General features: G+C 54.5%; 1 protein-coding gene across 3 annotated transcripts in view; it reads left to right on the forward strand.

The window, feature by feature from the left end:
* Positions 1–27,788, forward strand: part of PKD1 (polycystin 1, transient receptor potential channel interacting) — an 81,606-nt gene that overhangs the window by 32,408 nt on the left and 21,410 nt on the right. The window contains exons 3-21 of one of the 3 annotated variants that reach the window (XM_085592035.1): positions 266–337; positions 1,646–1,815; positions 4,159–4,827; positions 5,099–5,282; positions 8,244–8,458; positions 9,995–10,107; positions 10,187–10,313; positions 11,262–11,539; positions 12,643–13,368; positions 14,365–14,496; positions 15,911–16,086; positions 16,447–16,580; positions 17,141–20,763; positions 21,711–21,857; positions 23,128–23,271; positions 24,134–24,413; positions 25,980–26,196; positions 26,614–26,764; positions 27,235–27,387. In XM_085592035.1, the coding sequence (XP_085448161.1) occupies positions 266–337; positions 1,646–1,815; positions 4,159–4,827; positions 5,099–5,282; positions 8,244–8,458; positions 9,995–10,107; positions 10,187–10,313; positions 11,262–11,539; positions 12,643–13,368; positions 14,365–14,496; positions 15,911–16,086; positions 16,447–16,580; positions 17,141–20,763; positions 21,711–21,857; positions 23,128–23,271; positions 24,134–24,413; positions 25,980–26,196; positions 26,614–26,764; positions 27,235–27,387 (7,711 nt within the window). The remainder of the gene's footprint in view (positions 1–265; positions 338–1,645; positions 1,816–4,158; positions 4,828–5,098; positions 5,283–8,243; positions 8,459–9,994; positions 10,108–10,186; positions 10,314–11,261; positions 11,540–12,642; positions 13,369–14,364; positions 14,497–15,910; positions 16,087–16,446; positions 16,581–17,140; positions 20,764–21,710; positions 21,858–23,127; positions 23,272–24,133; positions 24,414–25,979; positions 26,197–26,613; positions 26,765–27,234; positions 27,388–27,788) is intronic. The other 2 variants (XM_085592036.1, XM_085592037.1) reach the window with 2 other exon arrangements.

A 27,788-nucleotide genomic window follows, 5' to 3' on the forward strand; every position in this document is an offset into this window, starting at 1 on the left:
TTGACCCTCTGTACTGCTGGATGGAGAGGATCTCAAGGCCAGAGAAAGAGAATTATCACAACATGTCTGTTGGTACTGGAAGGGATCTTAAAGCCCTTGAAGTACACCTTCCACCATCCCAGGCCCTGTCCAGCCTGGCCTTGGGCACTGCCAGGGATCCAGGGGCAGCCCCAGCTCTGTGCCAGGGCCTGCCCACCCTGCCAGGAAAAAGCTGCAGTGACAAGGAAGTTGCTTCTAACATGATGAACTTTTCTTTCTTTTACAGAGATATAAGCCACAACCAGATTTCTACATTAGAAGATGGAATATTTGATAATTTATTTAATTTAAGTGAAATGTAAGTTCATCTTCTTTGTCTCCCAGTTCTTTATTTAGACCTTGAAGCATCCCTTCCTTTTCCTCTGTTGGGGGAGGCTGTGCTGACTTGGAGAGATACTGGGCAGGTGCCCACCCAAGCAGCTGCTTTTTGGGGTGTCTCCAGTTCCTTCCTCAAGCTGTGTCCTGCTCCTGGGTCCTGTTCTCCTCCTGGCCTCTTCCTGGTCCCTGCCTCTGTCTCCTGGCTATCTCCAACCTCTGCTGCTGCCTTCTTTTCTTATTCTCTCCCACACCAGCTCTGCTGAGCTCCTTGTCTGTGACCTTGGTCACACTATCCTGTCTGCATGGTCACCCCTTGGGCCTGGAGCATCCAGTGCTTCCTGCAGCATGGTAGGTCCTGACTGAGGTGTGCAAGTCACTCCCAGAGGTTGTCCTTAAGTGATTCAAGTTCTCAGGTTTGGTTTTATAATTGAAGTCTAAGTGAAGGGAGATGAGGGGAAGCCACACATTTCAGGGAGGGATCCCTGAAGCCACAGCACAAATGGCAGCTCTGCCTCTGGGTGAGCCAAAGGATTAACCCCGTGCACACCCTCTTGGCAAGCAGGAGAAAAGCTCAGCCCCACACTGTCCCTGAGGACAGGACACAAGGAGCATCCTCACTTTGGCTCACAGGTGGCTCTGGAAGGACACAGAGGCCCAGGGTTGGGTCCCAGGGAGCTGTCCCTGCTCAGCCTGGTGCCAGAGTGGTGATTTCAGGGTCAGGGTTGAGCCCTGCAAACACTGCCCAGCCCCGCTGGCATCAGCTCCACACGCAGCTCCAGCTCTGTCCTGCTCACAGCCGAGTGTCAAAGGCTGTAATTTGGATCAAACTTAGCTGCAATTAAAGTTTCCCTCTTTTCATTGAACTGCCACATGGAAAGATTATCATTGACTTTGCATTTCTTTTTTTGACAGATCAATTTTATTCTCTTGGCTGTTTTTTAATGGGGCTGTAAATAGTCTCCCCGAGCAGGAGAGGCTGCCCTCATACCCTGGGGCTCCTGCACGGCAGATTTTTTTAGATATATGATTGTGTCTGTCATTTGCTTCTAATTGCAACAATTATTTGTAGAGTTAAAAAAGTACTTGGAGTACTTGCCTAATTCTAGCCTCTAGAAAAATCATGTTAATTATTGCTTGATTCCCTATTCATTAACTCCTCTCCCAGTTATTCCAAAGCCTTTCAGTGGAGTGGCACAGATGGGAACAGGGAGGGCTCAGCACGCTGCTGTAATTAAGGCTTAGCACACGTCACATGAATCCCTAACTTGTTCTGATCTCCCTCTGACAGAAACTTAAGTTGGAATCCATTTGTTTGTGACTGCAAACTGTCCTGGTTGCCCCGCTGGGTGGAAGACAGAAAAGTGAGAGTCCTTGAGGCGTCAGACACGAGATGTGCCCACCCCCCTGAGGTGGCCAACCTGTCCCTCTTCGATGTCCTGTTCCTCAATGCCACCTGTGGTAAGGAGAGGCTGTGGGATGGAGCTGGCTGAGGGGGAGTGATGGGTTCAGGGGCAGCTGAGTGACCAGTTCTAATTAAATTAATCAGGTGTTGGTCACACACTCTGTACCCTGCTGCCCTAAGGACCAAGGCAGTTACAACAGGACTGAGATCAGCCCTGACCACAGAGCAGATATTGTAAATGCAGGTGAAGCCAGTGGGAAGGAATGATGGTGTCTGACTCCAGCTCAGAAGGCTGAATGATTTTTTTATTATAATTATGCTATAATACACTAATATATTATTTAAAGGAGATACTAAAACTACAAACCTACTTTTTCTAACTACCATATCTAACTAACTCACAACTGGTGACCCTCTCTGACAGTCCAGCCTGATTGGATTGTCAGGTGGATTGGATTGGCCACCAGGCTCAAACAATCCTCACCAGAATCCAACCAAGCAATCACCCCAGGTAAACAATTCTCCAAACACATTCCACATGGGAAAACAAGGAGGAGAAATAGAAATTGTTTTCTCTTTCTTCCCTCTGTGCTCCTCTATGAACAATCCTGAGAGAGAGAAGAATGTGCCTGGCACAAGCAGACACCACAGGACTCTGGCTCTGTGACCTGCAGCCCCAGGCTGTCATTCTCTGGGGCTTGAACAGGCTGACCTCAGGCACTGAAACCTCATGGGAGGTGATGGCACCTGGGGACATACAGGTGGCAGGGCTCCACTTTGGGGGAGAATGAACTGCCCTGGTCTACAGCCACCTGCTCCAGGGGCATTTTACTGACTGCTTGGCCAGGAGAAATGTCATTTGCTGGAAAAGGGAGAGCCCTAAGGAAACTGATCCTGCCCGGATGCTTGGTTATTCTGGAATAAGAGACAGGGAAGGAGAGCAAGGGCTCCCTAGGGCAGGCAGCAGGCATCTCCTTTAATTTGGGGGCTGTGTGACAGGAGGATGCAGGGGTGGGGACCCAGAGCTGTGTGACAGGAGGATGCAGGGATCAGGCTGAAGGACCCAGCTGAGGGTGCTGGGAGCCAGCTGAGCTGCCTGGTGAGGAGCAATGTTCCCCAGGACCAAAATCCAGGTGGTGGTTGTTCCTCTTCCCCCAGCAAAGCTATCCCAGCTTGCAGCATCTTGCAGGAATTATCAAAGTGAAAAACACTTGGCGCTGTTACTGCTTTTGATAATTAACTGTTCCCTCTTGAACTACTTTAAGCCAGTGTGGAAACAATAATGTGAGGCTGCCTTCTGGGTAATTCAGTGTAATGGGAGTAGGCTGGGACGGCCTGCCAGCTCCTGGCAGTTCTCAGGGACCGACAGGGGATGAAGAATGACCAAGCTGGTGGTGGAAAACAGAGCAGTTCCCGTGCCGTGCTCCTCTCTGGGGACTGTTCTTAGGAGAAGTGGCTCAGCGTTTGCAGGAAGGCCGTGCAGGAAGCTGGACAGCTGGATGGGTTAGGTCTGGGAAGATCACACGAGGCTGGAGCTGTTGAGATGTTTGGGGAGATGTTGTAGCAACCGGCGGCGGCAGCGGCGGCGCAAACGTGGCCGGGCCACGTGGGCAGAGGCCGAGGGAGAGGCCCTGCCTGGGTGTTTGTGGCAGGGAAATGTCCCACCCCTGCAAGCCAGAGAGGGGGATGACACTCAAGGGAGTGAGCTGTTCCTCTGGCCTGGGGCTGTCGTGGCTCTGTGTCCCTGTTCCCTGTCCTAGTTGTTTTCCCTGGGCATCCCTGCACCTGGGCCTGGCATTGCCCTCCGCTCCAGCACCACATTTTCCTGCAAGGAGGGGCAATCTTGGCTCTCCCCATGGAGAAAAGTGCCTCAGGGAGTGGGCCTGGTGGAGGGTCCGTCGGTGTCTCCCCTGTGTCCCCAGTGTGCCACTGCCCAAAGGTGTTTGGTTTTGGATTTGCTGCCGGAGGTCTCAGGCAGCACATGGTGAAACATTCTGCTCCGACCAAGCCAGGGTGCCACCAAAGGACATCCTTTAGTCATGGTCTCACTTGGTAGCAAGTCCTGTGGGCTCCTCTGAGTGTCAGACTCGGCGGCTCCATGTCCCATGGGAGTGTCAGGCTCTCCAAAGCCCTGTTTTATTTACTGAGTGCTGCTGCTCCATAAATCTGTGTGACTGGCTTGTTATTTCTGTCATCACTAATTAGCATAAAGAGTTTGGAAACTGTTGCTGGGGGATTAAAGACTTCCCAGGCAAGTCTCAGAAAGGAAACACTCAGAGTGGGAGCTGAGCAGGAGAATTCCATTCCCAGGAGTGTGGGGTGGTTCTCTTGGAGGGTCTCACCAATCCATGGCATCCCAGAGTCTGTTTTGCAAGAGGATCTTCTGTTCTGTCCTGCAGGAGCTCAGTACATCACGTGCCTGACAGGAAACTACACCGAAGAAGCTGAGCTTATCATCCTCTTCACATCTGTCCACCCTGGGAACCTCAGCGAGGAGACCTGCAGTGCCCTCTGTTACTCCCAAGAGCAGGAATATGGGGGTTTCAGCCCCCAGGGGCAGTGTGTGTGTGGAACTGCCCACGAAACAAACTCTTCCTCCGGCTGTTTGCCATTTTGCACTGAGCATTTCTCTGGGCAGGGCTGTGGTGGCCCCTCACTCGTCCCCTTGCCCTTCCAGGCACAGCTGCCTGTGTCTTTCACAGGGCTCCAGCCCCGCTACAGCCTGCACCAGCCCGTGCTCTTCAATGTCAGTATTCCCATCGCTGCCAGCACTTTACTGTGGGAATTTGGGGACCGGAGCGAGGTTCTCAACACCACTGCACACACAGCTGTGCACAGCTACGCCTTACCCGGGCGCTACAACGTCACTGCCACCCTCCTGGTGGGCTCCAGGCTGCTGCAGGAGCAGGCAGAAATCGAGGTGGTGGCTTCACCCCAGCAGCTGGAGCTGCAGTGCCCTTCCCTGGTGGTGGCAAACGAGAGCCTGGACATCCGGATCCGCAACAGGGGCGGCACGGGGCTGGCCGTGCTCTACGGCATCACCGCCGAGGCCGGGCAGCTGGGCAGGGGTGAGCAGGGCTCCTGCGGGGCTGGGACGGGTGGCACTGCCTCCTGGGCTCCCCTTTGCCTTCCCTCCCAGTCTGGGTGGCTCCTCTGGGCGCTCCTGGCTCCCTGAGCTGTGGAGGCAGCTGGAAGCTGGATGCACTTTAACTTTTTGCTCTTTAACAGTGACAGGCTTTGTTGGCTTCAGGGCTGGGACATTCCTGGAGCCTGCCTGCCCAGTTTGGGTTGGGGTGCGTGGCCCGTAGAGAGGACATCACCCTTATGTTCTTTCTGCAGCAGTCCACCCCATGTGCCCCCCTGAGGGCTTGGTTTTCCCGGGAAATAACCACTGCTACCAGCTGGTGGTGGAGAAGGCGGAGTGGCTGGAGGCACAGCGGCACTGCCAGGAGCTTGGGAATGGAGACCTGGCTTTTGTCAGCAGCCCCGACATCCAGAGCTTCCTGGTGGCCCATGTCATCAGGTGAGTGAGGAGGGGAAGGGCTGGCATCACCCAGGGACAGGTTTTGGCTTCCTGAGGGCAGAGGGATCTGAGGATGAGGAGATGGTGGGGGTGAGGCTGCTGAATAGAGAGGAGGAACAAGCAGAGCTTGAGCCCTTGCTGGACTTGGCTTCTTTCCTTAAAGGCTGTGGAGGGAGGAAGAGGAATGGGGCAGAATGGCTGGAAATCACACTGGGAATTAAGAGATTGGTGGGCTTTGTGTACCCCTCGTTTATGTTTATGTACCCCTTGTTTATATTATCCACAGGCCTGTGGATGCCTGTGAAGTGTGGAAAGGGATGCTGTGCCCTTAGACATGGCTGCAGCTCAAAGCCCAGAGCCTTTCCCCTCCTGTCTCTCATCCTGGGAAGCAGCAGTGCTCCTCTCCAGCAGCATCTGTTCCACCTCAGGCCTGGGCTTTATAAACAGAGAGTGCTGCAAGTGTCAGCCTTTGATTAAATCCGCCCCTCTGAGTGCCCTTTCTCCAGCCAGCCATTCTGGGGGAGGGAGGACAACCTGGAGAGCTCTCAGGGCCTGACAGCCCTGTCAGCAGAGCCAGCTGCAGCTGTGGAGCTGGGCTGCTCACAAACACATCCCAGAAAACTCATGGAAGGGAGCAGCTGCCCGTGACGCGGGCTTTGAGCCTCCCGCTCGAGGGCTGACAGCCCCTTCTCCACGTTGTCCCTGTTCCCTGTCAGGGTTGCATCCTGAGCTTGCAAACATGCGTTCCCTGCTCCGGGGAAGGGAGGCTGTCCCTCACAGGGTTCAGAGCTGCTCCTGGGTGCTGGGCTGCGGCAGGAATTGCGTGTGGAGCTGCCGGGCTGCGGCAGTCGCGGCGCCTCGCAGGGAGCGAGGCTGTTCCCCAGCTGCTGCCCCACGGCCTCTGCTCCCAGCCCCCTCCAGCCCATCTGTTTGTTTTATCAATCCACACAGATAAACATGAAGGAGGCAGCTCCAGGATGTGATTTCCCTGGTGATGAAAGGCGAACGGGCCGAGCTGCAGGGTTTTGGAGGTGCAGCTTCCATGGTTTCTTGTGGGAAGGTGGCAGAAGCGGGAAGCTGTTTCCCATTAGGGCACTGGGCAGGTCTCCTCTCCTTTGCTCCTGGTGTGGGATGGCCTCCCCAGCAGCAGCGTGTGCTGAGCTGGTCCCTCCCTGCCTGCAGAAGCAGAGGATGGGACCATCCAGGGGTTCCCCACTTTCTGGGCAGCACAGAGAGCCCCTCTGCCCTTCCAAGCCTCCCCAGGTGTGCTCTGCTCCTCCTGCCCCAGCAGGGCAGCTCAGTCCTTCCTCAGAGGCAGAGGAGAGCTCACATCTTCCTTTAAAAAAGGGTTATTCAGAGTCCTCCTGTTCCCCCTGCAGTGGAATGGGCTGGGCAGTGGGGCAGGGTGGGAGCCAGCCAGCAGCTTGTCTTTTAGTTATTTCTTTCTTTCTTACTTTTTGATTTTTTTTTTCCTAATGGGTTGCAGTTAGATCATAGCTGGAATTAGAAAAGGAAAATCTCCACTGAGTTATCCTGATGGCAGCAGGCAGGCGGTTTCCTACCCTGCTCTCCCTAATTCCCTGCCAATGGTTCGGGAGCAGAACACAGCCCTTATTTATCTTTTAATCTCATTTGCAGTGAAAACTACTGATTCATGGAACAAGTTATTTTTGTCATCGTTTTTCAGCATGACCTCATGAATCATTTCATCTGGCATGAGCCTGGGGGTGGAGAGGCACCAGTTAGCACCAGTTATCTCCCCAGTCTGCTTTGCAGAGCTGTGGTACCACGCTGGGAGCATGCTGGGGCAGGCAAGGCCATGGTAGGATTGATTTCCACCTGCAGGAGGGAGCGTGGAGAAGGAGCTGAGAGCTTGGAAGGGTGCAGGATATTAATGTGGAGAAGTTAATAGAAGTTAACATGGGACAAATGCCTCCCTTCCTGCTGGCTGAGATTAGAAACAGCTCTCCAGGGTCTTTGTGGCCGTGAGAGACCTCTCAGCACTTTCCACCAGGATCTCTGCTGGGATTGAGCCAGTTTCCAAATGGGGCAGAGACATTTCATCTCCTAAAGGAGCCTGGCAGTGTCCTGTGTGTGGGGCTCAGCTGCCTGCAGTGCTCCAGCCTCTGCTTGTCCCCTCTGGCTGTTGCCTTTGCATGGTGGCTGAGCAGCTCATCATCTCCAGGAGCTGCATCCAGGAGAATTCCCAGACCTGGCCCTGCTGAGCTTTAATCCTGCCCTGGTGCCAGTCCCACCTGCAGTGGAGAACGGACTGGTGGTAAATCCCGCAAGTGTCAGCCTTTGATTAAATCTGCTCCTCTGAGTGCCCTTTCTCCAGCCAGTCAAGTTTTCTTTCTTTGTCCAGCACAAGTTTTCTGAGGGGTTCAGCTTTCCCCCACAGTTCTGTGTGACCAGATCATTCCTCTTGGGTCGTGACTTGAGGCAGGCTTGGCAGAGTCTGGGAGGGTCATTTGGTGACAGTCAGCCTGAACCATGGAATCATGGAATGGTTTGGGTTGGGAGGGATCTTAGAACTCATCCAGTGCCACCCCTTCCATGGCAGGGACACCTCCCACTGTCCCAGGTGCTCCAAGCCCTGTCCAGCCTGGCCTGGGACACTGCCAGGGATCCAGGGGCAGTCCCAGCTGCTCTGGGCACCCTGTGCCAGGGTCTCCCCACCCTCCCAGGCTCTTGGGACAGAGGTGGGGATGCTGGAGGAGAGCAGTGCTGTGCTGTGGAGGGGCAGTTCCTGAGGTTCTGGTGGTAGAGTGGATACTGAAACCCTTCAGTTATTAAAGGCTCCATGAAATGCAGCCCATGACACCCCGATGGAGCTGTTGTTATTTTTAGAGAGAGCCATAGATGGCAGCTGTCCCAGCTCTTTCTAATACTCATGATTTCCTGAAACCCCCCTCCCCCTTCTTCTTTTTTTTTTTTAATTTTTTTTTTTTTATTTTGCAGGAGCCTTGACGTCTGGATCGGATTCAATGATTTTGCAAGCTCTGGAGCGCAGCAGAGAGGGGAAGGATTTAATCTGGAGAGCTGTCAGAACTGGCTGCCAGGAGAGCCCCATCCCTCCAACGCTGACCACTGCGTGCGCATGGGCCCCACGGGCCAGTGCAACACGGACCTGTGCATGGCCAAGCACAGCTACGTCTGCGAGTACAAACCACCAGGTGGGCTCTGCTGGCCCTGCTGCCACCCAGGGTGGGAGCCCAGGGCTTCCCTCTGGCTGCCCTGGGATCCTGGCAGGGGTCAGGAACCCATGGACAGAGATCACAGACAGGCTCTACAGAGCCCCCAGAGACACTGGCTGTGATCTCTGTCCATGGAAAAGAGTTTTCAATCTTACAGGATGAATTACCAGCTCTGAGTGTTTGATAGAAGTAATAATTAAGTGTGGCATGGGTGCAAAAGTAAAATTTTAGGTTTCTAGATGAGGGGTCCAAAGGGGACAAGATGGAGGAAATTGGGTGTGCCTTGTCCTTTTTCTCCTTCTTCATGCCCTCCATGTTTCACTGTGGTGTTGGCATTTTTCTGTTGGTTCAGGCTGGGGACACACTGTCCAACGTAGGTGACAGATATTGGCACGTTATTGTCAATCCAGCCCAGGGAGTTTCTGGTATTTAATGTTTGTCACATCCCACTGAGGGCAGAGCCCCACACGCTGCCCTGCAGGACAGAGCTGGGCAGGGCAGCAGAACATGTGAGAGATAAACAGAATAAACAACCTGGAACCAGCACAGACCAATTATGGCTTCTGCTTTGGCAGTGGGGCAGAAAGACAGAGACTTTCTACAATCTCAGAATCATCAATACCACAGATTCTGACACCCAGGGTGGGCAGGTGTCCCCTCCCTTCCACTGGAAAAAGAGGGGTGCATGGAGATCTTCCTCCAGGGCATCACCACAAAATGAGTGTGACTTGCAGCAATATTCCCAAAACCAACTTCTAGAAACCCAATTTCAGCCCAAAAGGAAGAGTTTGGCTTACTCCCATCTTTGCCGTCAGCAGAAAGAGACAGAGGAGCAAGGTTCTGAGGCAAAGCTCTGGAAATAGCTTCTCCCTCTTATTTGAGCAATCTCTGCTGCTGCCTTGGTGGCTTGGTGGCCTTTGCTGTGTATTTTGGGAGATGTTGGGCTGGCTCAAAAAGTTGATTAGGTGAGGTGTGAGGTGATGTGCAGGTTTGTGGTTATTCAGCTTTCCAAATCTTCCACACCAGTGTAGGAAGTAAGAAAGAGAAGTAGAATGGACATGAAACAGAGGAGAAGATTTATGTAAGATGGAAAAGCCATGGCCAGAGAGGGCACTGGCCTGGTCAGAGGGGCAGCAGCAGCTGCCCAGTGCCCAGAGAGCCACCGGTGTTTGCCACTGGTGGAAACCAGCTGGTCGTGGCCATATTTCCCAAAAAAATCCAGGGGCACAGGGAGGATGAGAAGCTGCACCTGGCACTCAGAAATTCCAAGCAAATCATTAGTTGTTGAAGGGAGAATTACTTGCACAGTTCCTAGAAGTCAGAGTTGCTGAGCATTGCAAATGAAGATGTTATTTGTGCTGGATGAGGAAGAAATCAAGATACCTGTCAGGAGAAGGAAGATACAGGATTATGGAGCTGCTGCTCTCCTGCTGCAGCTTCACAGGGTGGAGGGGATGGCCTCGGGCCCTGCTGAGCCTCACGGGCTTTGTTCCAATATCTCCTTTGTAAAAACAGGAGTTCTCCTGAACGCCGAAAACTTCTTTGAGGGAGAGGCTGAGCTGGGCATGGAGGAGGCCGTGCAGAGCGTGAGCGAGGCCGTGCTGGCAGACCCGTGGCAGGCTGAGGAGGTGAGGGGGGTTTGCTCCTCCTGTGCTGCCCAGGGACGCCTGGGGACACGGGCAGGTGAGAGCTGTGCATGTTCTGCAGGTGCTGGAGTTCCCGGAGCTGGCCTTCAGGCACCAGGGCTTTCTCACTGCCCTGGAGTTTGTGACACAGGAGCTGCACCAGCCCGTCCAAGTGAGGTTCCAGGTGCACAGGCTGATGGATGGAGAAGGTGAGGCTGCTCCTCGACGCCTGTGGGATTGGTGGAGGTGACACCATCAAACTGGGGCTGGCCTTGTGGCCCCTCTGGTCCTCTGACCCTTAAAGGCTCAGAGGTTTGGTTCTGTTTCTTTGAGGAGATCAAAGTGCAGGATCCACAGCCTTGGGGCAGTGGTTATACACTGAAAATAACAGAGGAGAAAGCTCTCTCAATGCCTGAGGAGAGTGTGAGCAGGATCCACAGCCTTGGGGCAGTGGTTATACACTGAAAATAACAGAGGAGAAAGCTCTCTCAATGCCTGAGGAGAGTGTGAGTGTAAGGACCATGTGGAGAAGCTCATTAATCTTCTGAGCTGTACTTTTTACTTTGTGAAGACACATGTCAAATGGGAATGTGTTCTGGTCCATCTGGCCCCGCGGGTTAACAAGGAAGAACATTTTCCTGAGCCCATTTCTTCCTGATGGATGAGATAATCTAAAAAGCCTTTTATTCCTTGTACAACAGCTCAACAGTCACAGTTTTGGCAACAATTAACTCTGCAGCAGAATGTTTGTTGTAGCCGTGGGGTTGGCTGGTTACAAAAGGATCTTTTTTGACATTGACAAGCTGATACTTTGACATGGAAACATTAACTTCAGAAAAGTTGCTTAATGTGTTTTCAATGTCAAGGCCAGCTCTTGCTTTCACTTGGACTCGCTTCTGCTGTAGCACAGATCCTTTTAGAATGCAAATTGATACGTTCTCGCTGGAAAAGAGACAACTTTGGGTTTAATGATCTTGGTGGATTTTTCCAGTAAAACAGGACATTTATGTAGCAGCAGGATGTGCTGCAGTTGCAGCTTTTGCTAAAAGTGGAGCCATCATCAAAACGGAAAAAATGGTGAATTTGGAGCAGAGGAGAGCATTAGTAGTGTTAGTATTCAGAGTGGCTATCACTGATTTCTCTTTCACTTCTTCCAGACTACCAGGAGGAAAACAACACTACGGAGCCATTCCCCAGCGCTCAGGATGACGGGAACTGGACGCTGCTGGACTGTCCTCCTGGTTTGCAGTGGTGTCCCCTGACGAGCCTTTGCTCATCCCACAACAGCTGCTGCAATGGGACCGAGTGTGCCAACAGCTCCTTTGGCAGCAGCTCTGCCCCTGGGGCCCTGCAGCCCAGCCACAGCCAGCCCAGCCGTGAGCTCCTCAAGGAGTTCCTCTTCACGGTGCCAGCTGGCCCCTCTTCCCAGTACCAGGTCAGTGCTGGCTGCTGGGAGCAGGGGGTCGTGGGGCACTTTTTCCTGAGGGCTTTGGGTAAGTGTCGCTATTGGACACGAGCTGAGTACACAGAAGCTTGGTAAGTTCAAAAGAGAGAGTAAATTTTATTTCTGACTTTGCAATATATAAAGTTCTAAAAGTGACAGTGGATTGTGGAATGAAATTGTTACTTCTCCAACCACACTGGTCAAACTAATAGTCCATTAATTCCCTCTTTCCACAAAGAAGAATGCAAAATAATCATTATTTACATGAAAAGTGCATGAGAACTTCAGTAGAAATGTGCAAACATTATCAGAAGGTTAAAGAAGTTTGATGAGAACTTCAAAACTTTCAAAAGAGCTATAAAAGAAAACTTAACACTTTTAAAAATTAGGGCAACAGGTAAGTTTGGGTTGTTTCCATGTGGTAGATGGAGCCACACAAGTCCATTGGAATGAAAGGAAATGCCCAGTGGCACACGGGCCGTGGGCTCCCTGCAGTCCCCTGCTGTGCCTGGGATGCTGGGAGGTGTCCCTGCCCATGACAGGGGGTGGAACAGGATGGGTTTTGAGGTCCCTTCCCACCCAAGCCATTCTGTGCTTCCATGAAAAGGCTGTGCAGATTCCATGGGCTATTCCCGTGGCATTAACACAGTGGAGATGGAGTATAAAGCTGATTTCTCTGTTGGCACATTTGATTTAGAGAGGCCAAAGAGGGTTAGGTGGGTGCAGGTCTCCCCATGCTGTGTTGGGATCTGCACCTTTTCTGCTGGTTCCCACCTGGCAGGAAACCCAGAACTGAGCGTGGGCAGGAAACCCAGAACTGAGTGTGGGCAGGAAACCCAGAACTGAACCTGGGCAGGAAATCCAGAACTGAGACTGGGCAAGAAACCCAGAACTGAGCGTGGGCAGGAAACCCAGAACCGAGCCCAGGCAGGAAACCCAGAAATGAACCTGGGCAGGAAACCCAGAACTGAACCTGGGCAAGAAACCCAGAACCGAGCCTGGGCAGGAAACCCAGAACCGAGCCTGGGCAGGAGCTGGGTGCTGACTGCTCTTAACATCAGGCATTAATCCAAAGCCCTCTCCCCTCTCTGCAGGTGTCATTCAGCAAAGAAAACATCTTTGTCCGGGCTGGGGATGTTTTCAGCATCCAGCACGACGCAGCCTCGGGCTCCTTCCTCCGGTGCGGCCGCAGAGCCCCGTCCCTGGGCGGAGGGAACTGCTCCTCGTGGGCAGCGGGTTCGTGCCCCAGCCCCGCGGGTGCCGCCCGGGCAGACGGCTCGGCGTGCTCCCTGCGGGTGCGCTACGCCGAGGAGCAGCTGGCGCCGGTGCTGAGCCCTCACAACGCGGGGCTGGAGCGGCCCGGGGCCTACGCGGTGCGGGCCAGCGTGGGCAACGGGCTCTTCAGCGCCAACCTGTCCTGCGGCTTCCGCGTGGCCTCCCGCGTGTCCGGCCTGCGCGTCATCCACCCCGCCCCGCAGGGCTCCAGGGTCTACCTGCCCACCAACCACACCACGCTGCTGCTCAAGCTCTCCTCGGGGGTCAACGCCACGGCCAGCTGCCTGGGGGACAACCGCAGCGTGCCCTTCGTGGCCGCCTGCCCGCCGGCCGTGGCCGCGCTGTGCGCCAGGGAGACCAACGACACCTGGTTCGCTGTGCTGCAGCTGGGCGGCCTCGGCGAGGGCCTCAGCACCCACGTGCTGCTGGCGGAGAACTCGGTGAGCTCCCAGAACATCACGGTCACCGTGAAGGTGGAGGAGCCCATCCGCGGGCTGAGGGCCATGCCCGACCCCGAGAGCAGAGTGCTGCTGAACACGCGGGTGGTGAGTGTTTGCTGCTGCTCTGAGCCCTTCCCTGGCGGGTGCAGCCCTCCCCTGTAGCCCTCGGGGTGTGTTTTTCTCGGGGCAGGGGGGCACTGCTTGCTGCTAAGCTGCCAGGCCGTGCACGTGGCACCAGCGCTGGTGCTCTCCAGCAGGGAGGCAGCTCAGCTGCACTTCCCCTGGGCCCCCTGAGGTAAGGCAGTGCCTCCTGAGAGGGATCACTGCCTGTCCAGCTCCCCAGGACACCGGCGGTGTTAGGAAAGGTCAGTGTTTACCTTGTCTTGCCTTGTCCCGGTAGTCATTCCTTGAGGTGTTTAGATTTGCTCTGCTAAATCCTTACATCAGCTGGCTGAAGATGTAGAGGTGTTTCACCCCTCCAAGTCTTGGAGTTCCTCTGGTGTTTGCAGTCTTGTTTTTTCCAGTTCCCCATCCCCAGAGCTACAGCCCTGGGAAGCTGCTCAGTAACTGCCCCAAATGCTCTGTACAAGCTCTGGCTGCTTCTGGCAGATCCTCTGCCCACACCTCTCGGTCTCACCCTTCCTGCTGCCACAGGCTGCTCAGGGGGCACTGCTGGAGTGAGCAGGGACCTGCCCTGTCCAACCCCTTCAGTCTTTGGGTCAGGCACCATCCCTGCAGGAGGGTCAGAGGCTCAGCTTACAGGTGTAGCTAAAGCCAGGCTGTTTCTACAAAGATTTCAGGAGGTTTTTTAGTCAGCAAGAGGGACCTCATCCCAAGGGCAGAGTGCTGGGCTGTGGGAGCAGGGAGTGTGGGATCTGCTCCCAGCTCTGCTGGGGACTTATGGAGTCAGGGTCTGCATTTCTCCATGAGCAGGAGATCCACAGATGATCTGTCACCTGTGTGCCATGCTCTGAGGGCACTGCAGGTGTGGGAGCCTCCCAGTCTGCCTCTGCTCCCTCTCCAGTTCAGCTGGAGATCTCCTGGGAAGTGCTGGGCATGCTTTTCTCTTGCACCAGTGTGAAATGTTCTCGTGCCTTTCAGAGCTACATCCCTGTGATGGAGGCTGGGTCAGATGTGACTTTCCGATGGACAGTAGATGATAAGCCATCTTTCACTTTTTACAATGTTGTCTTCAACGTTATCTACCAAAGCCCAGCTGTGTACAAGCTTTCGGTAAGCCAAGGCCTTTCCCATGACACCATTTCACCCCTGGGTTTCCATCTCATCCCACAAACTCCTCAGGAAAAGCAGTAGGGAGAGAAGGCAGAGTTGAGTTGAGGTTTTCACTGTGCTTGTCTGCTGTTTCTCGCAGAGCTGCCCTTGCAAATGCAAATAGTTTTTTCTACTTTTACATTACTGTGCTATGTTCTTCCTCTGTGCTTTCTCCTCTTTTCTCCAAGCTCCCCTTTCTGTTCATGGAGTGTCTGTGTTTCCCCCTCCTCCCCAGCAGGAATTAGCAGGGAGCCCCTGCTCTGGCTGGCAGGAGATTTGGGTTCAGAACCTGGCAGAGGCAGGATGCATCATAAGACTTCCACAGGCAGGCCAAGGCTTCTCCCAGGAGCTCCTGTGTTCTCTGCCATGTTCTCCTCCTGGTGCAGCCTGGAGCGCTGGGTTTTGCCATGGCCCCTGAAGGATGGAGCAGAGTCTGGGCCAGGGGAGCTGTCTGTTGTGGAACAGGAGCTGATCTCTGGCCAGCACATCTCTGTGTGTTGTGCCTTGCAGAGTCTGCTCTGGTCCAAGGTGCTGGATCTGCTCTCAGGGTGACTCTTGGCCTCCTGAGCAGACAGCAGCCCAGCCCTAAGGCCATGCTTACACTAATTTGCTGGCTGCAGCACTAATTTGCTGGGTGAAGCACTGTGCTGAGGGCCTGGGCTGCTTTCACTTGCAGAGCTGCCAAGGTGCTCTTAGCCTGGGGGGCTCTGGGCTCTGTGCAGCACATCCACAGAAGCCCAGACACGAGCTGCTCTGCCCTGCTGGGCTAGGAGGTCTGTTCCAGTGGGTTTGAAGGACCCTTCTGCCAGCAGCTCTGCTCTCCTGCAGGTGAGAAGGTGAAGATGCTCTGTCAGTGTTACATGCCTAGAAAATCGTGAGGGTTCTGCTCTACTTCTGTCATGTCTCTTCTTGTGTCCCTTTCTTTCCCTCCTCTGCCCAGCCTTGCTCTCCCTTTCTGTGCCCACCACATCAGGATCCTGGAGCTGCACTTGGTGTGCTTGGTTTTATGAGCCTCTCCCATCCCTGCTCTGTGCTTACAGGCACTTTCCTGCCACTCTCCCGAGGAAATTGGATGGCTCCTGTCCCCTTGGTGGCAGCAGGTGCCTGTGCTCAGCAGCTGGAGCTGCAGGGCACATGAGAGCAGGCAAGGGGACAGCTGGCAAGTTCAGAGCCAGAGGAGGCTCAGGATGAGAAGCTCCTCTCCTTTGCCTCTTGCTGTAGCACCAGCCCGTCCTTGGACTGGCTGTAGTGGTGAACATGTGGCCACGCTCTCTGCCCTGACCTGCTCACTAGCCTGGTGGTGCTTCTTCAGCCCAGCAAAGCCCCACTCTGAGGGCAGCAAGGAGACCCCAACCCCATTCTTTGTCCCTCCCAGCTCACCGCCTCCAACCATGTCAGCAACTTCACAGTCAACTACAACGTGACAGTGGAGATGATGAACAAGATGAGGAACCTGAGCGTGGTGGGGGCCCTGCCAGTGGTGCCCCAGAACAGCAGCGTGGAGTTCAGTGCCAGGGTTCACGTGGACTCGGCTGTGGAGGCTCTATTCCTGTGAGTCCTTTGCTGCTTGCACAAACTTAGGATCTTTCTGTGCACCTTGCCTGCACAGTTTCTCTTCCCGTGGCCAACTGGTCCATCTCAGCTGCTGTTTAGTTAATGTGAAATCTCGGAGTGGGGGTCAGTCACACACCTGTAATCCAGGCTGAAATCCTTTCCATTTATGCAAGCACGATGCTGCTTTAATTTGGGTTCTTCCTCCTCTCAGCACAGCTGCTGTTTTGATACTTGGCATTCTGCTTCCTTTGTTTTTTTTGAGAACCCAGCTCTGACCTGAAGGACAAGCCAGGATTCCTCTGGGAGTTTTGTGGTTCTCCTGTTGTGCAGTGTAACGTGGTTTGCCTGTTTCTCCAGGTGGGATTTTGGAGATGGTGTTCAGGAGACGTACCTGTTCAAACCTCCCTACAACAAGTCTTTCCTTGTTCCTGATCCCAGTGTCCATGAGGTTGTCATTGAGCACAACGTTTCACACGTCTACCAAGACCCAGGTATGCTCAACAAGGTTCTTTGGGGAAGGAGGGGCTCAGGCATTTTTGGTATGAGGGGTGTACAAGGCACCTTCCAAAACAACCAGGGCTTGGAGATCATTGCCTGATCCCTTAGCAAACAGCCAGAGTGACTGGAAGTCTCCAGCAGTTGCCATCCTCTCTAACTGTGTTTCCCAGGGAAGTCTGGCCATGCTGTAAGAAGCAAGTCCACCACACTCAGCCCCTTTTTGGGCAGTCTCAGCAGAAGGACGAGGGGCAGGCAAGCCCCAGGCTGGTAGGAGGGGTGGGCAGCAGGAAGGTTCTGCTCTGTGGGTGTGCAGGAAGAAAATCTTTCATCTCTACCTGTTGGACTGGCTTCTTTCTTGATGCTGGTGCCCACACGCATGGTCTGGTGTAATCCTGCTCGTCCTGGGCTGGCGCAGGGCCGCCCAGAGTGTACACAGCACCGGCGCAGAGTGTCCCCTGCAGCCCCTGCCACACCCCCCACCCCACCACAGCACTGAGGAGCTGTTGACAGGCTTGTCCTCACCCTGCCCTTGTTCTGCTCTCTCCCAACGCAGGAGAATATGCCCTGATGGTTGTTGTCTCCAACCAGTATGAGAACCTCACCCACCTGAGCCTAGTCCAGGTTCACAGTTACCTGATTGACGTGAAGGTGGAGGCAGAGGAGGATGTTCTGGTCGTGGGCCAGCCGGTCACCTTCCGAGCCGCTCCCCTGCCCTCCCCGTACGGCGTGGTGTACACCTGGGACTTTGGGGACGGCTCCTCCCTGCTCACAGACACCCAGCCCTCAGTGACCTACAGCTACTCCCGCAGAGGGGTGTACAACGTCACCGTGACAGCCAACAACACCGTCAGCAGCGTGGAGACCGTGGAGTGCTACCAGGTGTTCGAGGAGGTAACGGGGCTCCGCGTTACCGCTGCCGAGGCCGCGGAGCAGGGAGCAGCTGTCACCATCAACGCTTCCGTGGAGACCGGGGACAGCATCACCTGGATCTTCGACATGGGGGACGGGACAGTGCTGAGGAGTCAGGTGCCGGTGGTAGAACACGTGTACATAAAGGACATCAACTGCACCGTGAACGTGACAGCTGTGAATCCTGTGAACTCTGTCTCCCAGGCGGTTCCTATCCGGATATTTGTCCTGGAAATACTCAAAATAGAGCCTACTTCTTGCATCCTGGAGCACCCAGACGTGCAGCTCACTGCCTACGTGACGGGGAATCCTGAGGAGTACATCTTCGACTGGACTTTCGGAGATGGCTCCTCCAATGTCACTGTCAGCGGGGACCCTGTGGTGGTGCACAACTTCACCCGCAGCGGGACGTTCCCGCTCACCCTGACCCTGTCCAGCAGCTTTAACAAGGCTAACTATTTCACCAGTGTCTGTGTGGAGCCGGAGATCCTCAACGTCACCCTCCTCCCTTCCAAACGCTTTGTGAGGCTCGGGGAAGAGACCTCCTTCCAGGTCAGTGCCGTGCCTCCCTACCAGTACCGCTACCGCTGGGATTTCGGCAACAACGAGTCCTCCAGGTCGAGTGGGACTGAGGTGACCTACACCTACAAAAACACAGGAGTCTTCCTGGTCACAGTGACCGTCTCCAACAATGTCTCCTTCAACAACGACACGGCGTTTGTGGAGGTCCAGGAGCCAGTTGGGGTAGCAAAGATTGAGTATAACGGGACAGATGTTCTGGAGCTGAACCAGATCTACCTGTTCTCTGCCAGCATGAATGGAACCAAGGTGAGTTACTGCTGGGACTTTGGGGATGGCACCGTCCAGCCTGGCCAAGTGGCCACCCACTCCTACAACAGCACAGGCCACTACAGCATTACAGTGACGGGGCAGAACGATGTGAGCTCCAACGAGACCACCATCGACGTCGCGGTGAAACGGCGGCTCTTTGGCCTGACCGTCAATGCCAGCAGGACAGTGGTGCCACTGAATGGGTCGGTGAGCTTTGTAGCCACCCTGGGGGCTGGCACTGCCATCCGCTACTCGTGGATCCTCTGCGATCGCTGCACTCCCATCCAAGGCTCCTCCACCATCTCCTACACCTTCCGCTCCGTGGGCACGTTCAACGTCATCGTCACGGCCGAGAACAAGATCAGCTCACTGCAGGACAGCATCTATGTCTATGTGCTGGAGCAGATTGAGGGCCTGCAGGTGGCCAGCACTGACCTGGTGGAGGACATGTATTTCCCAACTAACAAAACACTCCATTTGCAGGCCGTGGTGAGAGAGGGCACAAACATCTCCTACAGCTGGGTGGTCCAGCGGGATGGCAATGCTGTGCAGACCTTCACTGGGAAAACCTTCCCCTTGAGCATCCTGGAGGCCGGGAACTACACTGTCTACCTGAAGGCCACCAACATGCTGGGCTGTGCCACTGCTAACAGGACGCTGGAGTTCATGGAAAGCCTTGGTGTCCTAAGGCCCTATGCCTTCCCCAACCCAGCTGCTATTAATGCCTCTGTGAACATAAGTGCCACCATAACCAGTGGCACAGGCGTCACGTACGTGTGGTACCTGGAGGATGGCTCCTCTCCTGTCACCTCTGAACCCTTTATTATACACTCATTCCAAAGCTCTGGAATGATTGAGGTCACTGTTGGAGCAGAAAACAAGCTGAATTCAACCAATGCCACTGTTTCTGTGTGTGTGGAGGAGGTCATTGAGGGGCTGACTATAGGGACAGCAGAGCTGGACTGTAGGTACGTCTCCTCAGGCTCCACGGTGGTCTTTGAGGGAGAGCTGCAGAGGGGGACTGAAGTGACCTGGCTGTGGCTGGTGCCAAATGGCACACTGAGTGGCCAGTCCGTGGCAGTCACGTTCCCCATGGCAGGGTTGTACACGGTCCATCTGAACGCGTCCAACCACATCAGCTGGGCTCTGGCCAGCAGGAACATCTCGGTGCTGGACAGGATTCAAGGTCTGGAAGTTGTCGCCAGCAAAAAGGTGGTGGAGCCAGGGGAACAGGTCACCTTTGAGATCAGGATGCTGTCAGGTACCTCTGTGAGTTACCTGGTGAGCATTAGTGGGGACTACTCCGTGGTGCTCAACGGCTCCAGGTACAGCCATGAGTTCACCAAGAGCGGTGACTACCTGGTGACCGTGACCGTGCAGAACCAGATCAGCATCGCCCACGCCCAGGTGCTCATCTCTGTCCTGGAGCCCATCCAGGACCTCAGGCTCCTGAACTGCTGCGAGGAGGGCATTCCCACGGGCACGGAGAAGAGCTTCAGTGCCCGTGTGGGCAGCGGCTCCCGCGTGTCCTTCTCCTGGCAGTTCTGCCTGTGGAAGGAGCGAGGCCGGTCTGTGGTTGCTGCGTCAGGAGAAAGAGTTTCATATGCTCCAGAAGCTGCAGGGCTGCTGGAGATCCACCTCACCGCCTTCAATGACTTGGGAAGTGTCAACATCACCAGAACCATGCAGGTGCAGGACCCCATAGTCCAGGTGTCCCTCAGTGCCACCAATGCCTTTGTCAACAGGACGGCGCTGTTTGAGGCCGTGGTGGTGCCCAGCAGCAGGAGCGTTGAGTTCTTGTGGAGCTTTGGGGATGGCTCTTCCACTCAAACCACCAGGGTTGCAGTGGCCAACTATTCTTACCTGAGCCCAGGGGATTACCTGGTGGAGGTGAATGCCACCAATCTCATCAGCTTCTTCATAGCCCAGCTCACTGTCACCGTCAAAGTCCTGGAGTGCGAGGAGCCCGAAGTGGAGTTGGCCCTGCCACCGCAGGTGGTAATGAAGAGATCCCAGAGGAACTACCTGGAGGCACAGATTGACCTCCGAGGGTGCATCAAGTACCAGACAGAGCACCTGTGGGAGATCTACCGAGCTCCCAGCTGCATGAACTTGGATGACTCCAGCAGGATCCGGCTGCCGAACGTCGATGTGAACAGGCCCCAGCTGGTCATCCCAAAGCTCGGCCTGGAAGTTGGGAGCTACTGTTTCATGTTTATCGTCTCCTTTGGAGACACCCCGCTGTCCAAGAGCATCTTTGCCAATGTGACTGTGATCCCGAGCAAGCTGGTCCCAATCATCGATGGGGGATCATACCGGGTATGGTCCAACACTCAGGACTTGGTCCTGGATGGGGAGAAATCCTACGACCCGAACTTGGATGATGGGGAACAGACCCCGTTGTTGTACGAGTGGTCCTGCACATCCTCCTCCAAGGTAAGAGCAGCCCTGCCCAGCCAGAGTGACCATCTGGGAGCTCCAGCTCCACCACAAACGTGTCTGGGGTGAAACGGTCTCGAGGGAAGCTTTTGTGAGCACCTTTAACAGAGCTGCTCTGGGAGGAGGGTTGCAAAGGTTCAGTTCCCAGCTCAGGATGATGATCCAGGAACTGCTGTGAGGTATGGTGCAGTGCAGTGCCCGTGGGCAGGGCAGAAGGGCTGGCTCAGGGAGGGAGGCATGGGCATTGCTGCTTCCCTTTGGCCTCGGGTCCCTGGGTCAGTGCTGCTGCTTCCAGGCACTGAGGGTGTTATGGAGCTGCTGATGCAGGCTGGGAGCTCAGGGCTCTGCTCCCTCTCCCATTAACAGATAAATGTCTCTAATGCCAGCAGGGGACAAAGATAGACTTTGGGGAGCTCAAGTGACCACAGCTTGTGGTCACTGGCAGGTCACTGTGCTCACGTGCTGAGGTGATCTGACCCTGCACTGATGGGAGAACTGCCTGGCAAATCCCAATGGGAATCCACCTCAGCAGCATTTCTGATTGAATGTGGAACTCTTTTGCTTGTACAATGTCCTGTTTTCTAGCTTTGTCTCAAAATAGCAAATTTGAAGAGTGTGGGGATTAGACTTTTTGGTTTAATGTGAGCTTTTTGTGTTGCTTGGCAATGTTTGTAAAGTATTTAATGAAGAAATAATTGCTGTAAAGTACAAATACAAAACTCAGATGAAATACAGGAATATTCCAACTACTGTTTACTAACCTGAAGAGTAGGATCATGTGTTTTATTGTCCACACACTCCCTGTTTCTCCCACCCCAGTGGTGGCACTGCACAGCAAGGTTGTGACAGTGGCTCTGTGTGGACCTGAATGTTTTGGCTGTGGACTAACCCGATGTGCACCCTTACCAAGGAGGGTTTGAAAGTTCTTTTCTCCTTGCAAGCAGAGCTCGGCTGCAGGGTGCTCTCTGAATTTCAGTGCCAAGGAAGGAATTGTCACAATTTCCAAAGCTCTATTAGAGGCAGATGTGGAGTACACGTTCGACCTCACCGTCAGCAAGGAAGGGATGAGTCCCGAAGCCACCAACCAAACCGTACGTGCCACACCCAGCTGTCACCTTCTCTGCTTGGCACAGCCACCTCACCTGTGCCAGGGCCTGCCCACCCTCCCAGGGAAGAATTAATCCCTTTAATCCCTTTCCCAAGGAAATTTCTGTAAGAGAAAGGAAACTTCCTTTCCTGCTCTTTAGCAGTCTCAGCTCTTCACATGCCACAGGCTCTGCTCTCATTTTACCCAGAGAGCATCCTAAGAGCCAGGGTTCAACTTTACTGTCAACAATTCCTCACTTCTCACCTTCCAGGTTCTTTTAAGGAAGGAGTTTTCAGTGCAGGTTGTTTATGCCCCACGAATCCCAATGCTGAGCGCACCCGCACAGTTCCTGTCAGGAACATCCACCGTGGTGCAGCTGGCAATTGGAGATGGACTCAGGCTGGGAGTGGAAACTCTTACAGCCTGGGTTTGAAACCAGAGCTGCGGGATGAAAAGAAAAAAAATGAAATTGATAGTCTTTCAAGGACATTCCGTACTATCTGGTTTCCATGCAGGAGCACAAAACAATGCTTCCAGTGTCGCAGGAAATCTGCAGATCCTGGTGGGATGGATGGGGCTCCAGCGCAGTGCTGGGGAATATTTATCCCCTTTTAAGAGTCTGCCATGTTAAACAATGTCTTCATTGCTGCCTTTGAGTTCATAATGCTCATTATGCCAGGGCAGAGGGCTCAGTCCAGTGCTGGACAAGCCCATTTCCTCAGGGATGAAAGGAATTTAGCCAGAGCGCAGGAGTCGGAGTTCAGCTGCTGTTGTGTCTGAGCCACCAGTGCCTCTGGAGCTCTTCGAGTGCTCTGCCAGGAAGGTGTGGTGGATGTCTGGAGATGTACACTTGGATTCCAGCTGAAAGCCTGGAACAACGTGCTGCTCCCTGGAAAAGGTGGTTCTTCCATCCCCACCTGGCAGCACAAGCAGGGTTTGCTGGGAATTCAGCACCAGGGACCAGAGGGATATGTCAGAAGTAATTTATGTTGTTAAAAACTGTAAACAAATAAATCCAGAACGACCTAGATCGGCCCAGCTTGACACTGAGTGGCTCCTGCAAACAGTGATGGAAATGGGCAGTGTAAGAGCAGAGATGCAGCTTAAATCTGACCCCAAATCCTTTGGGAATCCCTTCCTGCTGTTTCTTAGCACAGACTGAGCTGGTGCAGAGCAATTCCTCCCTGCAGCACCAGGTGCTGGGGTGTGTCCTTACTTGTTAGGTGTCTGTGTTTTGGTGTCAGACCTTCTGATGGAGCCTCTACCCTTCCCAGGTGTTCATCAAGAGGGGAGGAGTCCCTATTGTGTCCCTGGAGTGCGTGTCCTGCAAGGCTCAGTCTGTCTACGAGGTCAGCAAGAGCTCCTACGTGTACCTGGAGGGCACCTGCCAGAACTGTCACAACGACTCCAAGCTTGGGGTAAAGTCACAAGGCTTTGCTTCACCTCTGGGGGCTCTGGGAGAAGGGGCAGAGGGGTCAGGGTGGAAATGGAAAGAGAAGTGAAGTCCTGGACCTAGATTGTCACAGAGACGAGGGGAAGCAGTCCCTGGCCACAAGCAGCAGCAGATGGGTCTGGCTGAGTCCTTGTGGGGTCATTTCTAAGCCAAAGCCATGAGTGACCAGGTCTTTCCACACAAAAGCCACTTTTTTTTTTTTTTCTTCTCTATAATAATCTGTAAAGTGGTTTTTCTCCCTGCTGGTTGGCATTTTGCCCGTTATTCTGGTGGTTCAGGCAGAGGTGCTTCAGTCTCTCCTCTTGTGCCCACCTCTAATTCCAGCTTCCACTGCAGCCTGTGGAGTGAAGCAGCTCTCAGCACTGGTAGTCCTGTTGCTCTCAGCAAGCCCAGCATGTCCTTGCCTGGCATTTTCTGCCTGGTTATCTCACTGTTTCTCCCGTTATCACAATTGTAGGTTTGTGCTATTAACAGTAACCACCCAGCACATAAAACACGGTATCCCGTGGAGACTCCACCAGTCCTTCATTTATTTCCTGTGTTTTGTACTCTGTATTATGAAATATTCTGTTGGAAGGTGATGTAATTCCAGAAACTAAAGTAGATCTCACAGTGGAAATATTCCCACCAGACATTTTGGAAAGGTTCCAGTTCTTGTTGCTGTAGCACACAAGACTATAAAGCCGAATTATCAACTGCAAATTTGGCAGACGCTCCCACTAGAAATCTGTTACTTTTTATAAAAGGCTCAATCTGAAAACATTTTAAGGACATAACTTCAGCTTCAAACCGAACCTCTCGTGTCTTTCCCCCGTCCATCCCTGCAGAGGTGGGCAGCTCACAGCTTTAAGAACAAGTCCCTCATCCTGGACAAAACAACCACGTCCACCGGCGACACGGGGATGAACCTGGTGCTGAGGCCAGGAGCCCTGAGGGATGGCGAGGGCTACACCTTCACCCTGCACATCACAGACCTCACCACGGGGGAGGAGGGCTTCGCCTCCATCGACCTGCTGCCCAACCAGCCCCCCGTGGGGGGCTCCTGCCGCCTGTCCCCCGAGGGACCCCTCAGGGCTCTGGTGACCAAGGTGCACTTCGAGTGTGCAGGTGAGAGCACCTGCCAGCCCCCCCTGCTTCTCACTGCCAGCTGCTCTTCCCACGGGTGTTCCCTGCACCCCAAACTCCTGCCCCGGGGTGCTGCTGGCCAGGGCTGGGCTCAGCAGTGGTTTGGTGCATGAGCAGCTTTGTGTGCCCAAATTGTGGAGCTCCCAAACTCCCCGCAGCGGGCAGGCGGTTTAAAAATTCCTAACTCACGTAGGTGAGTGGTGAGATCCAGGCCAGGCCAGTTCTTGTGGAAGGGACTGGTCATTTCAGTGCAGGAAAAAGAAGATGGTGCCCAAAACTGAGTCACAGTATGTGGGAAGAATCAAAAGACAAAGCAGTGGGGCCGTCTCTGCTGTGTGGGCTGGATGTTCCCACCACAGCCACCTTCCCAACCAGCTGCAGAGACAGCAACAGTGAGCCCAGCTTTGGAAAAGTGGCCTGGCCGATGTCCCACAGCCTTGGGCCAAGGACTGAGTGCCTCTGCAAACCAGATTTCCCCAAATGATCGGTGCTGGAGATTAGAGCTGTTTGTGCACAGTGCCGGGAAGCCACGCTGGGAGGGGATGAGCCCTGCTGCTTCCAGGGGGCTGGGCACCAAACTGGGGGAGCAGCAGAAATGTGTTCAGGGTTGTGGGGTTCTAACTTTGCTATGTTTTGAGCTATCCAGAATAATGCTGGAATCAATTCCTCTTTGGAATGGCGGGAATTTCAGCTCTTAGTGATTGCTTTTAAGCTGAAGTGACAGACATGGGACACAGTGGCAATGCCAGCACCTTCACTGGGGCTCACTGGCAAACAAAGTGAATTTCCCAACTGCCCAGCTCCCATCACACTCCACATAATTCCTGGGAGCTCCAGGGAAACCTCTGTGTGGGTTTTATCCTGTACCCAGTTGTTCCTGAGCTGCTGAGCTCCTGGAGAGCTGAGCCTCTGTCTAAGGTCAGGCCTTGCAGGGCTTGTACAGCAGCTGTGGCTTTTGTCACTCCTGTTCCCAGTCCCAGCAGAGTTATTCCTCCTTTTTATTTTTATCATGAATTTTTCATAACCCCTTTAAATATTACAGAACCCAAACACCCAAGGAGAAACCCCTAAACATCACAAAAATTCTGAGAGAACCAAGGCACTCATCCAGCCTGATGGAGTCCCTGAGCTGTCCTCATTTTGGGGACAAGCTGCCAGAGCAGGGGACTCTTGCTGGGACAGCAGCAAGGACAGGTCCATAGAACCATCAGAGCATCCTGGAATGGTTTGGAGTGGTCTTTAAAGGCCATCTTGTCCCTAGAACCATCAGAGAATACTGGAATGGTTTGGAGTGGTCTTTGAAGACCATCTTGTCCCTAGAACCATCAGAGAATATTGGAATGGTTTGGAGTGGTCTTTAAAGGCCATCTTGTCCCTTGCCAGGGACACCCCCCCAGTCCAGGTCGCTCCAAACCCCATTTGTGCTGCGGGGCTGAGCAGGACGGGACGCCCCAGGGCAGGGCAGGGGCAGGGGCAGTGCCAGCTCCTCTGGGGCGCTGCCTGCAGCTCCCCACGGCCCTGTCAGAGCCCTCTGGGCTTTCCTTGCAGGCTGGCGGGACACGGAGGACACCGAGGGGCCGCTGGTGTTCATCCTGCTGGCCTCGCGCCACCGGCCCGGCCACTTCCACGAGTTCTGTGTCTACAAGGGCAGCCGGGCCGAGCACGGCGCCTTCCTGCCCCCCGGCTTCCACGAGAGCGGCTTCCAGGTGTCCGTGGCCGTGCTGGTGCAGGACCAGCTGGGAGCCACCGTGGTGGCTGTCAACCGGTAAGAGGCTGCTGGGCTGGCGCTCAGCCCCGTGCCCAGCCCCAGCTCCCCAGTGCCAGGCTGGTGGCGGGTCCCTGTCCTGATCCTGGCTGAAGGGATCGCCTGCTGGAAGAGGCTGCTGGCAGGAAAGGGAAGGGAGGCTCAGCAGAAGTGCACACAAAAAAATTCCAGGCTTTGTGGAGTGTTGCTTGAGGGGGAGGCTTTCCCAGGAGTTCACTGCTTTGGTAGAATCGTGGATTTGTTAAGTAGGAAGAGATTCCTGGGATCATGGGCTGGGCCAGAGAGGAGCCAGGCTGCAGGTCCGTGGGGCACCAGGGCAGCAGCAGCAGCGCTGCCTTTGTGGGTCACCCACCTGCCTCCCCTCCTGTCCCTTGCCAGCCCAGCCTGCACTTCACCCAAATCCCTCTTTCCTTGCAGCTCCATGGAAATCGGCCTCCCTGAGGGCTTCCCCAGCCTCTCCCACTGGCTCTACAATCAGACTGACACCGTGCTCCAGGGCTTGGTGAAACAAGGGGACCCCCAGCAGGTCATTGAGTACTCCCTGGCCCTCATCACCATCTTAAATGAGGTAACACAGCTTGTTCTGCCCAAGAGGGGCATCCAGAAGTCCTTGCATTCACCAGGAGAATTTTTGGGCCAGATTTTGTGCCATGATCTCTATAGGCAGGGCAGGAATTCGGGGCTGTATTGCTGTTTCCCTGCCTGGGAAGAGGCTGCTCCACACCTGGAAGCCGGGCAGGGATAATTCCCCTGGGCACAGGCACCCTGCTTAGGTGGATAAGGACTTCACTCCAGGTACCTGTTAGCTGCTGAGTGCCAGGCTGTTCAGATAATTGCTTGGAGAGCAGAAGTGACAGTGAGGAAGCTCTGCTGGAAAACCAGCTTGTTAGATCCCTCTGGGGAGAAGCAGAGGCAGGAGATGTGGAGTGCAGGGAACAGGTGACTCCAGCTCAGCTCGGCAGCCTCTGAAACCGCTCTTCACTCTGTTATTCTCCCTCCACCTTCCTCAACTCCTCCTGTTTTGTTTGCCACCCCCAGTACGAGCGGTCCGTGCTGCTGGAGCCCGAGGCTGGGCAGGAATTCGAGCTGCGCACCTGGACTCGCAACAACATCACGGAGACGCTGAACGCGCTGAAGGTGAACACGGTGGATGACATCCAGCAGATCTCAGCTGCCCTGGCACAGTGCACGGTACGGCCCCTCCCCACCTCTGAGCCTGCAGGGGCAGCCCCTCAGTCCTGCCTGGGCTGGCCTGGCTCTCTCCAAACACACACGGGGCAGCTGTCACTGTCCACCCCATCGGGGTGTCTGCGGTGACGTCCTGGGCGCTGCCAGCTCTGCCCCTGGCAGCTTTGTGCTGCTCCTCTGCTGCCCACCCTGGTTGGCAGCAGCAGGAGAGGCCTCCACAGGCTGGAGAATTGGAGAACCATGCAATGGTTTGGGTTGGAAAGGATCTTAAAGTTCATCCAGTGCCACCCCTGCCATGTCAGGGATGCCTTCCACCATCCCAGGCTGCTCCAAACCCTGTCCAGCCTGGCTTTGGGCACTGCCAGGGATCCAGGGCCAGCCACAGCTGCTCTGGGCACCCTGTG

The sequence above is a fragment of the Lonchura striata genome, chromosome 14, assembly GCF_050655825.1.
Source record: "Lonchura striata isolate lonStrDom1 chromosome 14, ASM5065582v1, whole genome shotgun sequence".
NCBI lineage: Eukaryota > Metazoa > Chordata > Aves > Passeriformes > Estrildidae > Lonchura > Lonchura striata.